The sequence below is a fragment of the Syngnathus acus genome, chromosome 1, assembly GCF_901709675.1.
Source record: "Syngnathus acus chromosome 1, fSynAcu1.2, whole genome shotgun sequence".
Classification (NCBI taxonomy): Eukaryota; Metazoa; Chordata; class Actinopteri; order Syngnathiformes; family Syngnathidae; genus Syngnathus; species Syngnathus acus.
The window spans coordinates 5733005-5748675 of NC_051087.1; the positions used below are offsets into that span (position 1 = coordinate 5733005).

Here is a 15671-nt window from a genome sequence, read left to right on the forward strand (position 1 = left end):
TGCTTTCTATTTATTCCCACGGTAACATTAGCAAAATAAACAAATACCTGCTTGACATCCATGCAATGTGGGCCTACTCTGCATTATATAACAGTGTTGATCAGCATTCTTTCAAACTCAACGGTCGAATGTGATGGAAACAGATAATAAGCCAAAAAAGCCAACGTAAAGTAATTTTTTTCTTAATTTCATTCACTGATTATTGATAATTTGCTTTTGAATGCTATTCCTGCAAACTTTGACTAGTTCTCCATCATCGCTCATAGACAAACTCACAGCCCACCTATAATTGCCAGAGCAGAGTTCACTCTGTGTGCGACATGCCGCCAGGGCCTCAGCACAGCCCGTGTCAGGGTCCCGAATGCATTTAACAATGAGGTGAGACTTTACCAAGCCCAAACCCGCCCAAGCTCATCTCTCACTAAGACACCTGTAGGTTGGAAAGCACTTCAAGGGGGCAATATTTAACATGGCGCTGCTCGTTTTTTCACCCACCCTCATTTCAGCATCACTTGCTAACATCGCCCTCCCTGCCCGGGTCGAATTTACTGTCCGAACGTCAAGAGCCTACACACTCAGTAGATGTCTCGTGGTGGCGTGCACACACTTGACAGGAACCATAAGGAAGAACTTTGAGAAGGGTTTTATGACAACACACTGGGATTTGTAGTTTTTCCGATCCAATATTTTTTTTCCTGGAAACCATGGAGTACTTCTTCTTAAAAGGATTCTTGGTGCTTTTGTTAACAAAACACTGCACATCTGACGGTAGGTTGGTATGATGCAGCATTCCAGCTGCCTCACAAGGCTTGAAGACTTGAAGTCTTTCTTCTTTATGCATTAGTAGTGTAGTGGTATAAAAATTGCAGCAATCCATGATGCAAATACAGATTTGCTTTGTGAGATTCTCGCAGCCATTGGAGATGTTCACTGTCCACATTCGGATATTCACTCACACTTACAACTCCATGTCCGCCACTCTAAATACTACAATCATGTTTTCAATGTCTGTAGGCCTTCCCACTTCAAACCAGTCTTCCACGGTCACTCTTGAAGCTACACAAACTTCACTTCCAGCTGAAGTTGTTCCAGTTGTCGCCCCACCAAGCCTGGAAGAGGTGCAACAAGCAGTACAGGAGGCTTCTGAGAAGGTGGAGGATGGTGCAGCTGAGGAGGTCCTGATGGAGCTTCTGGAGAGGGTAGTGGAAGCAGCTCTGGGGCAAGTAGAAGGGAAACGGGATGAGCAGGAAGATGAGGTTGAAGACGAGACGGGAGTAGAGGTATCCGAGCAGATGGTGGAAGGGATGGATGATGCTGGAGAAGTTGACCAGAAGGCCAAAGAAGAAGAAGAGGAAGGAACAGTTGCTGATAATATGGAAGCCACCACAGTTGGTGTAGACGCTGTTGGAACTGAGGCAGTTCTAGTTGAATTTGTAGATGCCAAAATTACTCAGGAAGTTGTTGAGGAAACCGTGGCTCCCTTAGAGGAATTAGACAAGAAGGATGTAATGTTAAATGGCAGAGTTGAATTAGAAACAACTCAGATGGTTGACTTTGGTGGGGAGCCAGTGCAGGAGATTGCTACAGACCCTGACCAAGGTCTAGTGGCTGATCATATAGGGACAGTAGGGGCGATGGAGGAAGTTGCTCCAGCAGGAGAGATAGAAGGTGAGCTACTCGGATCGCCATCTGATACTCCTAACATCGAGCCAACACATCCTGTGCTAGAAGAGCCAATATTTATCATAGAGAACTACACAGTGAAGGACCCGCAAAGTCATGTAGAGGAAGAGATGGAAGCTATTGAGATTGAAGATGAGGAATTGGATTCAAACAGAGAAGAAAGTCACCAGGGTATCATCAAGCAAGAATATGAAGTGTTGGTCAACGGTGAGGATGAGCAACAAGCTGGAGTCAATGTTACATTACAGACTTCAAATGATCTCATAGGAGACCCAGGTAAGACCCAGAGTCCTGATTCAGACATTTTTAGGTATATTTATGTAAACTCACAATTCACCCAAACAATTTTCTATGACCATTGTAATTGTCGTGACCCATTTTCGTGAATGCATTTACTGTAACCTACTTCAACAGCAATACAATTTAGCTTTTTTCTTGAGATGTCTACTAAGAATATCTTGAGAAGGTATCAGCTTGTGAGATGTCGGTAAGAATCAAGATGCAAATGCTGAGTCAACTTCTCGAGGCCCCCAAAGCAGAGTCGACTAAGCCTTAAATGAAACACCACTACATTATTCTACATTCCATAGGTCCACTCGATAAACTTTAAACCTTGGCCTCCGGGCTTCATTTTCATTTCTGTGTCACATACCAACCCCCCATTCTAGAAGCAACAGTGATCTTTCCCCCGGAGCCTGAGGATGATGCGTCCATCGGGCAGAGGCCCAAAAACCAGCTTGCTCCCGCCCCGAGCACAATCTTCAGTGAGGTTGCAGAGAGTGTCTTCACTGACCACGGCAATGAGATCCTCTCCCCGACTGATGACCTTTTGACCCGACCAACGCTAGACTACTTTGGGAAGGATGTGCTAGCGATGCCCCCTCACCCAAGAGGAAAGCTAGTTGAAGATACATCTGGGAATCCAGGTGAGGAAATGATGGTGTTGTTTTCCAACGCTTTTGTTTGTGTCTTTCGAGATAAAGATAAACGAGGTCAGTTTAACCGTAAATACGTTTTGAGACTAACTTTTTTTGTCTGTTATTTTTTTTGGGGAAGTAATAAAAAAATGATAGCATTATAGCCTGGTTAGACCCAACTAAATAATGAAAACGGAAAGGAAAATTCCATCATTACTGACATAGATGATATTGACCAAGTGTTTTCTTCTCCACTGTCTTTGTATGAATGTGTTAAGAAACAAAGGAAATGGGCCTGGAAGCGTGGAAGACCGGCACAACAATCATTGCAGTGTTCTTGGTTTTAGAGACGATTGTCATTATCGTCTATATCTTTAAATGTCGTAACAAAAACAGGTAACACTTTATGCCCTTTTTTTCTTATATTCAAGTTGATTTATTTTCACAATCACCATATACCGTATTTTCCGCACTATAAGGCGCACCTAAAAACCTCCAATTTTCTCAAAAGCCGACAGTGCGCTTTATAATCCGGTGCGCCTTATACATGGACCAATATGGATTCGTGGATGAGGACTAATTTATTAAAGTAAGCTTTACGTGTTTATTTAGTGTGTTATGTGATATTAACGTTTGAGCAACGTTGAGTCATTGATATATTGCTATTGTTTTCACTATTTCGAGTGTTACTATATTGAGATTGCATTAACGTTTGAGCAACGTTGAGTTATTTATTCTATGCGCTTTATAATCCGGTGCGCCTTATATATGGACAAAGTTTTAAAACGGGCCATTCATTGAAGGTGCGCCTTATAATCCGGTGCGCTTTATAGTGCGGAAAATACGGTACATAACCCTAACCATACAATATACACATTCATACTGGAATTTACCCCATCAAAGTTGACAAAAGATTACAAATGTTATCAATCTAGTGAACAATATTCTGTGAACGTACGTGTATGTATGCAGGAGGCCGGCTAGGCAACACTCATGTGAGGAAGGGTGTGTCGAAGCAGAAGTGACCACCGGGGCTGAAAGCAGTGACGACACGCTCCACGCAGGAAATGGGGACACTCAACAGTACGTTAGTATGTGTACAAATATCATCCATCCAACTACCAGTTTTCTGAATTGACAAATTTCAACACACCCCAATGAATAAAATCCCATAGACAGACCCTCATGCACCGCTCATGTCCCAATGACGTTGTCAAAACAGGAGTGAACTCAGCTGTCCAATTATGGACCTGTCAGCTGATTCCCTCGGAGCTGCTTTGGAAGGTCATAGACTCCAAAGGCTACTGGGGTGTGCCACACATGTGATGCCTTGATGGGCTTGCATGAATGGGTCAAAGAAAGCTTGGGGAGTGAGTGCTAGAGAGGAAAAGAAAAACTCGGGAAGAATGCGCACACTCCACTTAGCAGTTCCAGCAGCCAACTCAATCCCTGTTAAACTCTGAGGGAGATTTATTGAATGAACAGTCATGAAACCTCTTGATTGACAATGACAGTTTTACTGAGCTATTCAATTTTGTTTTTTTAAGTTTGTTTGTACTGGGTTTTTTTTTCTCTCACTGCCAGACACCAAACAAAACCACCAAACACCAAAGAGCACAAAGGAGAGCATGTGATTAGCATGTCAAACCTCCCGGATGGCCCCACAGTGGAATCGGCCAATGCTGGACCAGGACCAGATTCGTCACAAGAACCAAGGACTTCCATGCTCTAGGGTGGTCTGATTGTTGATTGTTGATATTAAAGTAAGGGGCTCTTACTTTACCTTTGCTCAAATGTATCCAAGACACTTCAAGAAATATTTTTAATTGCCCGACTGGTTGAATCCGACAGAAGAATTTTGTATGTGGCGTGTTTGAGCGAATCCATTTAAATGCTTGTCTATGTGTGAGTATTTGTTAAATTTGGGAGGGGGGGTGAACACATTTTACACACGTTAGGAAATACTCAAACTCAAGATGACGTCTAATTCAATGCATTTTTGTTTCATTAGCATTTCTGTTCAAGTCCTGTATAATATAACTAAAACTCTGTAAATGTTGCACAATATAAAATAAATAAATAAAGGGCAATGTTTCTTGTTTCTCCGGTCCAATAGTCCACTAATTGTTTGAAAAAATACCACATCACGATAAGGGTATCATTATGAATTGTATTTATGTGGCGTATAAATGTTTTACCACACTGGCCACCTTTATGTAAACCTTTTCTCTCTTGTTAGTCACTACAGCAGTGTGCATGCTTGATGTCCTCTTCCTGTGATGGCGCATATGCGGAGGACAGATTTAGTCAATATTTATGCGAAGAAAAAATGCAAATCCATGACACTTTTCCAGTCATAAATGTCAGCGGAGCAAAGTTACTGGAGGAGCAGATGTTTAAAGTGTCAAGGTAGCTCTGGCTTGATGAAAAGTGAACCGACATTAATTGCAGCAAAACAGGAAGTCATTTATAGACTGTACTGCTTCATAAATAATTGATAATGTTGTCATGATCTTATATATATATATATATATATATGTATCTACAGCAGGGGTCACCTGTTCTAAAAATAGCTCATAGGTGATGTTTAATGATCGGTTCAAAATCCTAATCCACAGACAAGAAAGAGAAGACTATCAAATTATCAAACCATTATGGAAGGGCAATATACAGTCTGGTCAGAAGTTATGGTCACAAGATGCTTTATCCATTTTGTACTTGGCCTTTGTGTGTGTGTGCGTGTGCATTCATGCGTGTGTGTCAGAGAGAGAAACTAGTGGGTGGGTTGTTAATACTTGCTCCAATAAAGTTTAGTCATGCGCTCCATCACTATTTAAGACAAAGAAGGAGGATTAACTAATTCTTTGGGGGCTATAGTTGGTCATACCAAGAGGAGCAAGATGCATACTCACAGGTAAGGAAAAGGAATTGAGAATAAAATACGATCATAAAACAGCAATCTATAAATTTGGCATTACATTATTCAATTGCTGATTCTTTTCAGGATTTTGTTGAATGTTTTCTTTTATTTGTGGATATAAAAACATTTGTGATGGATCTATTAACAGCTCATTTCTTAACAAAGATCCCCTAGATAAAAAAAAATAATTATTTCATCATCATTTCCAACCTCTGTAAGTGCTTCTGATCTTGTGAGAGTTGGGAGCTAATTGCCCCTTGAATTATGAATAATGACTCAAACCGCCTCCAGTAAGAAGTTTCGGAATAGCAACAACAATTTTTTATCGCTGAATTTAATGGAGTAGAACCTAAATGAAGGCCGGGAGTGCCTGCTTTTGCAGCATACGCTTTACATCTCTGAGGATTACAACATACAGTATTCTTTTTAAAAATAGATGAAGGGCCCTCAAAATGCAATTCAAGGCTGTATTGGTTTTTTTTTATCAGCAGGCCTATACAAAAATTAAGTGTGGAGTGGTGGTAATTAATTTATTCTTGGTGCAAATGCATAAAAAAGGTCAGTCTTGGTGGTTAAATTTTTTTTTTTTTTAAATTTACACCATTGTGAATTTACCAGTCGTTATGGATTTTGGCCTTTAGCTTCTAATGACATGGCATCATATATTTTCCCACTTTTGTAAACAGTTCAACCTCAGCGCTATTTCCATTTTAATGTTTCTTATCATAACAACATGAGTCTTTTCTCTCACCTGTCAAGCATTTGGCGAGCGGGTCTCCTGGTGTCCATCTTGTGTGTCGCTTTGACCGTGGCCCAATTTCCTCGGGAGTGCGTCACCCCAGAAGGGCTTCGCAGCGGCCAGTGTTGTCCCTCCCTGTCAGGCCAAGCAGGGGATGAGTGTGGCTTCAGCACGGGACGGGGTCAGTGTGTATCCATTGCTGCAGACAACCGGCGCCATGGACCCCAGTACCCGTACGCGGGGCGAGATGATCGAGAGAGGTGGCCTCTGCGATTCTTCAACCGCTCTTGTCAGTGCAACGGGAATTTCAGCGGCTACAACTGTGGGCGATGTCGACATGGACTGACTGGACCAAATTGTGACCAGAAGATCTCTGTGGGTAAGAAAAAGGAGAACATTTGTATGGTTACAAACAAACTGCAGTTCCTCAAAGTTTCGGTAAAGTCCATACGGTGCTCCAATCAAACATAGGTGACACCCATCTGAATAAAGCTTTTTTTCCTTCGATGATTGTGTCACTAGGTGGCTAGAATGAATTCGTATCTAATGCCACCATGTGGTACATTCAGTGTTGGAAAAGTTCAGCTTCTAAAGAAATTAATTCAAAGGTCAGCTCACAATTTTTAAAATGAACGTATTCAGTTCATAGTTTATCATTTAAATTGTTTTGTCATTGTTTTTACCCATTGCATCCACACTAGTCTCCAGGTGCTGCTATAATCCTACAATCTCATTAAATACATGAGAAAATTACTTGAATTGTCTTTTTCTTTAATGACTGTGGGCCAGAATGTGCAAACACAAACAATCTGCTGTCGGGCCCAGACTGAGTTAGGAAACTAAGACTGTACAAATGAACTATTCAATGTGCAAAACAAAGAGACATTATATGTGCTTTGACTCACTTAACACTTTTTTTGTGAATGCATTAATTCTTAACTTGCATGCACAAAGACACCAAAAACTTTAGAACTTGGGGGGAAAAAAAGTGCAAAGGCCAAAGAATTAACAAAAACAAAATTGATCTCATTAAGAGTCGTTCCGATTTCAACGCCATCAAGAGCGCTACAACTTTTTCTTTTAATGCATTCATAGGATGACAGTTTATTGTTACCGTTTGTCAAGAAAAGGCTCAAGCGCTGCATCGACTGTAGCGTCATCGGCCCCTCTCCAAACACACGTCGCATGTTGATGACAGACGCGCAGTGCTGCCTGTTCGTTGCCAATTATATCCACCCCCTAATTAAGCCTTGTTAACAGTTTGTTTAGGAGGGTTTCCTATGGTAAGAGTCAAAAACATTCTTGAACAAAAACTTCAAAACTGTTCATTAGGCTCAAAATAATTACCACAACACAGGATGGCACATTGACACCAAAATAACAAGAGGCACCCCCAAAATTAAAATATGAGTCCACACCCTTTAATACCCAATAAAAACCTGACAGGTTATAAATGAGTTTTCCCTCAAACTTCATTGAGCCAAGGCACCAATTTTTGACTCGCACAAAAATCTCACATGTTCTGCCTGTCACTATACATCGCTGGCATAGATAGTTGAACAAATATCCATCATTTTTGGTCAATAAATCATTTTTGGAGATTGGATAATTTCTCGTTGCACCCCTGCTAACCTCTCCCTATGTGTATTTCAAAGTAACAAGCAAGGTAATAAAAAACTGTATTTGTGACAAGGGAGTAGACATGTCTAATAATTTGACTCACCTTTCTTCTCTATTTAACATTTGTACAGTGAGGAGAAATTTAATGCAAATGAGTGCCACTGAGAAGCAAGCATTTATCAACTCTCTGGACCAGGCAAAGAGGACCATCCACCCCGACCTTGTCATCTGTACAAGACGGTATTTATGTTTAAGCGCCTTATTATATTTCCAGAACATATGAGGTCATCGTTCTTTGTTGTGAGAAAACAACAGATTGTTTTGAGAAGATTTATTTGTCCAAGCCGCAGGTAGAATATTTTTGTGAGCAACGGCACATAAATATTTGAGGCTGTTCTCGACTGGTGTAGGTGCAAACCTTTTGACCTCCTTGTCAAAAGTGAATTCCTGCTACACCCAGAAAGGCTTTTAACACTAGATGCCCCATCGGCAGCTACTGTGGGGATAAAAAAATTATTTATAGAATCCACTGAGTGATAACCAAACCATAATAAGGCCGTTCAGACACAAAGAAAAAATATCCAAGGACGATGTTGGAGAGGAAAAACTGTTTTGCCATCCTGTTGTTTTTTCCATTTCTAGCTACCAGGAGATATTTGGTCCGGATGGCAACACACCTCAGTTTGAGAACATCACCATTTACAACTACTTTGTGTGGAGCCATTACTACTCCGTCAGTAAGACCTTCCTGGGCCCGGGCCAGGCCAGCTTCGGTGGAGTCGACTTTTCCCACGAGGGCCCCGGCTTTGTCACCTGGCACCGCTTTCATTTGCTGCAACTGGAAAGAGATATGCAAGTGGGTAGACTGTTCATAATATAAATATAATATTTAACAGCAATTTATTAACTTCTAACCTGGACTACCACCTAATATCAAACTAATATAGATTACATTTGACCCACAAAGGACATGCTGGGTGATTCCTCTTTCGCCCTGCCCTACTGGAACTTTGCAATCGGTGGCAGCGATTGTGACATTTGCACCGACGACCTCTTAGGAGCTAGGAGCTCCTTCGACATGAACTCCATCAGCCCCAACTCGGTGTTCTCCCAGTGGAGAGTGGTCTGCGAAAGCGTGGAAGACTACGACGCGTTCGGCACCGTCTGCAACAGTAAGGAACGGTCTCGCTAGCTTGCAATACATCAACACGTAAGGGAGTTTCGTTGATGCAAGCAAAATGAGGGCATCCACCTTATAAATAGATCATGTATGACACAAGCTGCTATAAATATTACCCCCCTAGATGCTGCACTGTGCTTGAAATTGCTTACAAGTGCTCCAGACTGTCACAAACTCAATTTGTTAGCTTATTCTCCAGCAGGGGTTTCCTAAAGTTTTCACTTCAAATCACAAGTTAGTTCTCTCCGGGACCCGGACTTTGAAAAATAGTTCACGTAATTCTTCAGCTTTTTCTTCTTCTTATCCGGGTCGCGAGCATTCTATGACGGAATGCCCAGACTTTCCGTCTCAAGCCACCACACAAGTGTAGCCAGGCCAGCTATGAGACGCTATCGTCCCTCTTGCGTGTCTTAATACTGCCCTGAGGTCTCCTCCCAGTGGGATGTGCATTGGAAATAGAATCACCTTTTTTTGACTCCTCTCTCTCTCTCTCCCTATGGAGTTTCTGCTCTGAGCTCCTTGCCCAATCTGTAATACAAAGTTAAATCAAATCCACTCACCTGATTGTATTTTTATTTTATATATGCTTACACAGCACTTATGTTCAGTGTCGGAATTTGGCCCAACTATGGCAGACTATTGTGCCGAATTGTGGATTCCGAGATTAGATTATCATAACCAGGATGAAGGAACCGTGAACTTTAATGTTCTTTATTTTAGTTATTTGTATCATGCTTTGTTTGCAAGCAGTCATTCGGAATACTTTGAGGCATTAGAGACTAGAATAAGGGCAATTGTGTGAGAAATCAGATTTAGGTGATCAGATTTGCATGGATTGGAACATGCCTCACACTGGCACCACGTTTTAAACCCCCAAGTCACCCCCCAGGCTTAAAATGACCATTTTTTAACGTAATATTGAGGGATAATTCTTTCTATCAATCCCGTTTGAACATAACCGTAATTGGTTTCAGTTCAATGGCAAACTGGAGGGATTTGGAGGCCGGTCAAAAAATGTGAGACTTGTGAGTGATGTGTCAGGTTAATCCCTTTGGAGAGTCACGACAGGCTCGGTATTTCCTGCATCAACAAGCAACTTCTTAACTGGGTTACGGGGGGTTGTCTCATTTCGATGTGCGCTCGTCAGACACGAGAATCTGGCAGACTTTGATCTGTGGGAATCATCTTCGCACTGGCAACTTTGTTATGTAGCCGACTGATTGCACCCTTGTGTGTGTATGAAGAACAAGGGGAGGGGGGAGGGGGGGATGAAGAAAACAAGAAGGAGGTCATACTTCACAGAGCTCCCACTCACTGTTGTTGGAATTTAGTGAACAATTACCATGCTGTCTTGTTAAAGGCTGATCAAACTAGTCTCATCTCCCGCAAAGAATTTGAGAGTTGTTGAATAATACAACATAACTCATCACATCCCCTTCCTCACAATTTCCACGGGGACAACTGACCCGGATCTGAACCGGAGTATGAATGCCTCCTTCGGAGAAGAAAAAAAAAATCCTTGAATGCAATTATTGCTTGCAGCTAGATGGTAGTCATCTTTTTGGTTTTGTGCTGTGCTTGTTAACACGCCAGAAAAGACTAACTCTGACCTCGGGTCATACACTCCCAGATACGGAAACTAGTCCCATCAGGAGGAACCCGGCGGGCAATGTGGCACGGCCCATGGTGCAGAGGTTGCCCGAGCCTCAGGACGTGTTGGACTGTCTGCAACTCAACACCTTTGACACCCCACCTTACTATTCCACCTCCTCCGAGAGCTTCAGGAACTCCATTGAAGGTGTGCGGCGATGCGTCACGATTCTTTCTCATCAAAACCGAGTGAAGTGCAAAACTGAGTGAACTTCATTTGCATTTCACCTTGCAAATACATAAAACATGTGGCACAAAAGTAATATTTAAAGGTAAGAGTCATGTACTTATTGTGCATAAAGTTCAAAAATAAAATGCCAGAGAAGACATTCATTATGAAAAAGGACAGAATTTGCTTCCAATTGACTTTGAAAATCTGTAAAAGTCAAAGAAACCACATGATTATTATTCCAAGCCTAAACATGATACGCTGAATTAATTAAAGCCCACTTTTAAATTTGGGTAAATTAGGCATAGAAGCAATTGGAACTTCTTCAAAAAACTAAGCATGTTTGGAATTAGGAACAGGCACAATAATTCACACAGAAAGTCTCTGACAGTAAAAGTAAAGTACCATTGGGAAGTCACTTCTTCTTTTTCTTCATTTTAAAAGCTTTTTTTTTTTTTTTTAAGGCTATAGTGCTCCCCAGGGGCCGTATGATCCGGTGATCCGCAGCCTCCACAACCTGGCCCACCTCTTCCTCAACGGCACAGGCGGCCAAACTCACCTCTCCCCTAATGATCCCATCTTCGTCCTGCTGCACACATTCACTGATGCGATCTTTGATGAATGGCTCAGTAGGCACCAACCAGGTAATCAGTCCTGCATCGTCCAAAACATGGCCTGGAGGGCCAGCCCACTAATTACTGACATTTTTAAGGGTCATATTTGTTCCATTAATTTTCCTCGTTTTGTTCTTTCTTACCACATCTACGTCTGCTTTAAAAATCTAAAGTGGTCCTTAAGCACTAAAGTATGCCTGGCCATGAATGAATCTATTTTTTTTTTTTTACCCACAGGCGAGATAGTCTATCCTGAGGAGAACGCTCCAATTGGACACAACCGTCAGTTCAACATGGTTCCTTTTTGGCCTCCTATCACAAACGCAGAGATGTTTGTGTCCGCCCCAGAAAATCTGGGCTACTCCTACGAGGTCCAGTGGCCAGGTGGGATACATACATGCACACAGTCACATGACATTCTAGTGAACACCCCAACCGTGACCATTTTTTTTAACCACAGTTCGCGCCTACACACTGTCTGAGATCATCACCATCGCCATCATTGCGGCGGTGCTGGTCGTGGCAGTGATGGGCGGAGTCATTGCCTGTGCGGTGCGAGCCCGATCCTACCGCTCGGCTGAGGCCTTGGAGCCGTTGTTGGGGGAAACCTTCCGGAGATACTCAGAAGATGACAGGAGATTGGATAAATCACAGTCTGTTGTCTAAATCAACGCCTTTATAAAGAGGCCTTCACATGTTTAAGCATTTTTTTAAGAACGCTCCCCCTGCAATGTCTTTTAATAAAGTATCACTGAACAAATATCATGCTGTGATATCTGACTTTTACTTAAAAACAGTTGAATCAGTATTTCTAAAAAAAATACAAATGATAAACACATTCCTGCTTCTATTTGAGTACACGTAATGTGAGTACATTTGCCGCCTCATATTTGTAGGTGTAAATGTATTGTCATTAATTTAGTGCACTGTAAAATGTAAAATGAATTCATGTTGCCTAAATTACACCTCACACTTAAGTGAAAAACATGATCACTAAATTGCTTCTTTGAGCCTCGGGGCAAATCAGAGCATTTAGTTGCAATAGGAATTACAGAAGTTTCATCTGACGAAAGGAGCACATACACTGCCCCCTTGTGGTCATAGCACATTAGTACTTCATTAATATACTTACCTACTAGTATTACAGCATGTTACCTGGTGTTTTGTCTTTCATATTAACATTCTAAAAAAAGAACAATTTGTAAATGAGCAAATTTCTGACAATCGTTTCCTAAAAAAAGAAAAGGTAGGTTTTGCTTGACCCACCAAGTGTATATTGATCAAGCATATTGTACATAACACAACAAAACTAAAACTCTTCTAGTGTGAACTACAACCTGTTTAAAGACACCATAAAACTTGAATTTTATTTAATTTTTAATATTGCTTAGTTTTATTTGCCACTTTCTATTGTTTGTCATTTTTGGGAATGTCTGATGAGTTTCTACCGAAGAACTTTTCCATTGAAAGTTGCAGTCTGTGCACAAGTATATCAGCGCTATGCCCCCCCCCCCCCCTTGCAATTTATCGATTGATGTTACAGATGTAACAGTCACATGAGCACCATGGGGCTTTATTGGCATCAAATCAATCTGCTGTTTGTGTTCTGCTGTTCTATAGTTGCCTAATGATTGAGAAGAAAGAATTGGATGGACATGATGGAACATAATCAGAAGTGCAAGCGATACTTCAGACATGCACACATTCTTTCCCAATTTTGGCCTTGTGAGTCATTTTAATGCAGCAAATAATACCACATTTAAATGCATAAAGCATGTTGGCATTCATCCCCTTTAAAAGGCTCTTCATAGTCAATTGTTCATGTGGAGAGGGATGAAGCAGACCGTCATGGCTGCCTTTCAATAAAACTGCAGAGGCGAACAGATGGTCCTGATGAATGCAAAGAGCTCCAGACAGGATCTCCCTTGGTGCTTCCTACTTACTAAATGAGACATTTGTGTGCAAATGGATTGTAGTTCAAGTTGTCACCGGCAACTCGAGTAATTAAATGCAAAGTTCTGTGCGGTTTAAAAAATAAATAAAATAAAGCCCGGGTTCACGTGCCCTTTTTTTGTATTAGTTTGACTTGTTCTTATAAACATCTGTTTCAAGTCGTGGCTGCTGCAGTCAAATTACTAGAGTTGCCATCACACAGCCTTTATTGCTGGGATAAAAACTTATACTGATTGAAAATTGCGTCGTAAAAACTCGTTTGTAAAGACTACAAACCTTTCCTGACCTGTATTGGAGAATATTTACCATTGAAAAAAATGACATATATTTTTAAATCGAATTTTTAAAATGCCTCTGACGTATTAGGATGCTATTTTTTTTCTAGTACAAGGGCAAAGAAAAAAAGAAAAAAAAAGATGAGCAATTTTTCAACGCTGCCATTTAGAATCCTAAACAAAGGCTGTTTCCCTCTACACAAAGGCGGGCAACAGATGATGTAATTTCATAATAAATGATCATTTAATAAGAACATAGCATATTTCATTGTTGTAGCACTCCAAATACTGGGTGTCTATGACGCTCATTAATTGCCAATTTACAGAAAATAAGAATATCAATGGAGAAATTACAAAACAATTACTCATCATGGGCATGGTTCCTAAATAATACACAATTGCACAATACAAGTGAACAAAACAAAATTAGCGTTAAAACACCATTCGAGCTGTGTATATGACGTTATCGTCATGAAATAATAAATAACATATTTATCCTAATCACACAACTGTCCTTACACCTTAATGCCATACAAAATCTTGGCAAACGCACTTGGCATAATTCAGATTTCGGGAAATCACATTCGAGTTTGACCAGCGTGTGTTGGATACCATCCAAAATGAATGGGGGCTCTTAATTTCAAGATCCTTGCAGTGTTGTTTTCAGAGGAAAATGCAATTTGTTTTTTCACCGCCCACAGAAGAAACCATTTATAATATATAAAATGGGGCATTTATCCAATGATGACATCATTGTATACTATACCACAAAATGTGGGACTTTGGAGTACACACTCAGGCTGAGGTAGTTCATCCAGAGTAATCAAACTGACTTCCCTTTTCAAGATTGGAATCTATAGTTATACGAGTGTGTGTGAGGCTGTTCTACATGAATAATGAACTTTTAAAGACGACAGGTCACACTCACGAGAGAACAGTGAGAACCACAGTTCCTTTGGTCCTCTTGAGGAGGTCCACAGCTTCAGAGTGTGTCACCCCCTCCAGACAGTGTCCATTCACCGCGATGATCTGATCGCCTCGTTTCAGTCTTCCATTCTCAATGGCTGCTCCCTGCAGAGCACAATAACGGGTATGATGCAGAGGTCAAGTATGATGAACTACAAAATAACTCAATGTATATTGAAATCTGCAAATGTGTCCACCTGGACCGTGTCTGACCTTGTTAAAGATAGTTTTGATATAAATGGGCAGGTCTCCATGTGGGCTTCCAAAGCCTCCCACGATGCTGAAGCCCAAGCCTGAAGACCCTCGATCCAGACTGACGGTTTTGTACATCCGAGTGCTGTGGACATTAAAATGAAAGCATACGGGATACTGTGTTTAAACTAATGGGGCGTACTAATTTCTTTATAAGAATATGAGGTCAGCACAGACTAAAGTTTCCTACCAGAGGTTGGTGTGAAAGCACGGCAAGCTACCAGTCTGGCCTGATGGTCGCTCATGTCCACCCCTGGGATCATGAGGGCTGCGTCCAGCTTCCACCTAAAGAAAACACACAATAAGGACTCAAAAAATACAACTGGAACAAATATGAAGCTTCATTTTCCTATCACGTGAAAGTGCTGTCAAAGCTTTGCAAAAGTACATGCTGCTGAAAATCAATTTATACTTCCTGTCCTAAATACTCCATCTCAAAACTCATTCATCACCAGAACGTTTAAATAAACCCTAATGGCAGTTTTAATAAATCACAGAAAATTGGTGAACATTAAAAAAGAACACAAAAACTGCTCGAAACTGAAAATGAATAAGTTGATTTTCAATTTTCAGCAATTATTCCTCTGTCTGATCAAACACAACAATGATTTAAGACAAAAGAATATAATTTAAATCAGCTAGCCAACAACTGGGAAATGACCCACTGTCAAATGTTATAGAGTTCTGTACAGTTACTGCATTATCATATTGGTTACCTGAACATGTTTTGACA

At 41.0% G+C, this 15671-nt stretch overlaps 3 protein-coding genes across 6 annotated transcripts in view; 2 read left to right on the forward strand and 1 right to left on the reverse strand.

Moving 5' to 3' along the window:
- Positions 1-546: 546 nt before the first annotated feature.
- si:dkeyp-118a3.2 lies at positions 547-4663 on the forward strand. Of its 2 annotated transcripts, none has more exons than XM_037252385.1 (6): positions 547-768; positions 1015-1959; positions 2352-2609; positions 2879-2996; positions 3573-3683; positions 4185-4663. In XM_037252385.1, exons 1-6 carry the CDS (start codon positions 705-707, stop codon positions 4330-4332), a joined length of 1644 nt encoding a protein of 547 aa, XP_037108280.1. In that variant the 5' UTR covers positions 547-704; the 3' UTR covers positions 4333-4663. The 2 variants fall into 2 exon arrangements, with proteins under 2 accessions (XP_037108280.1, XP_037108290.1); XM_037252395.1 differs by having other exon boundaries at positions 3573-3691; positions 4185-4326.
- Positions 4664-5427: 764 nt separating this feature from the next.
- On the forward strand, positions 5428-12254 carry tyrp1b (tyrosinase-related protein 1b). Its single transcript, XM_037258690.1, has 9 exons — positions 5428-5514; positions 6280-6638; positions 8011-8119; positions 8522-8735; positions 8847-9051; positions 10690-10857; positions 11343-11522; positions 11730-11876; positions 11953-12254. The coding sequence occupies exons 1-9, from the start codon at positions 5501-5503 to the stop codon at positions 12156-12158; spliced, it is 1602 nt and encodes a 533-aa protein (XP_037114585.1). The 5' UTR covers positions 5428-5500; the 3' UTR covers positions 12159-12254.
- A 1583-nt stretch (positions 12255-13837) lies between these two features.
- Positions 13838-15671, reverse strand: part of si:dkey-92j12.5 (multiple PDZ domain protein) — a 29999-nt gene continuing 28165 nt past the window's right edge. For all 3 annotated transcript variants that reach the window (XM_037259067.1, XM_037259058.1, XM_037259050.1), the window contains 3 exons: positions 15129-15223; positions 14900-15023; positions 13838-14791 (listed from right to left, as the gene is read on the reverse strand). In XM_037259067.1, coding sequence (XP_037114962.1) covers positions 14645-14791; positions 14900-15023; positions 15129-15223 — 366 coding nt within the window. In that variant the 3' untranslated portion in view covers positions 13838-14644. The remainder of the gene's footprint in view (positions 14792-14899; positions 15024-15128; positions 15224-15671) is intronic.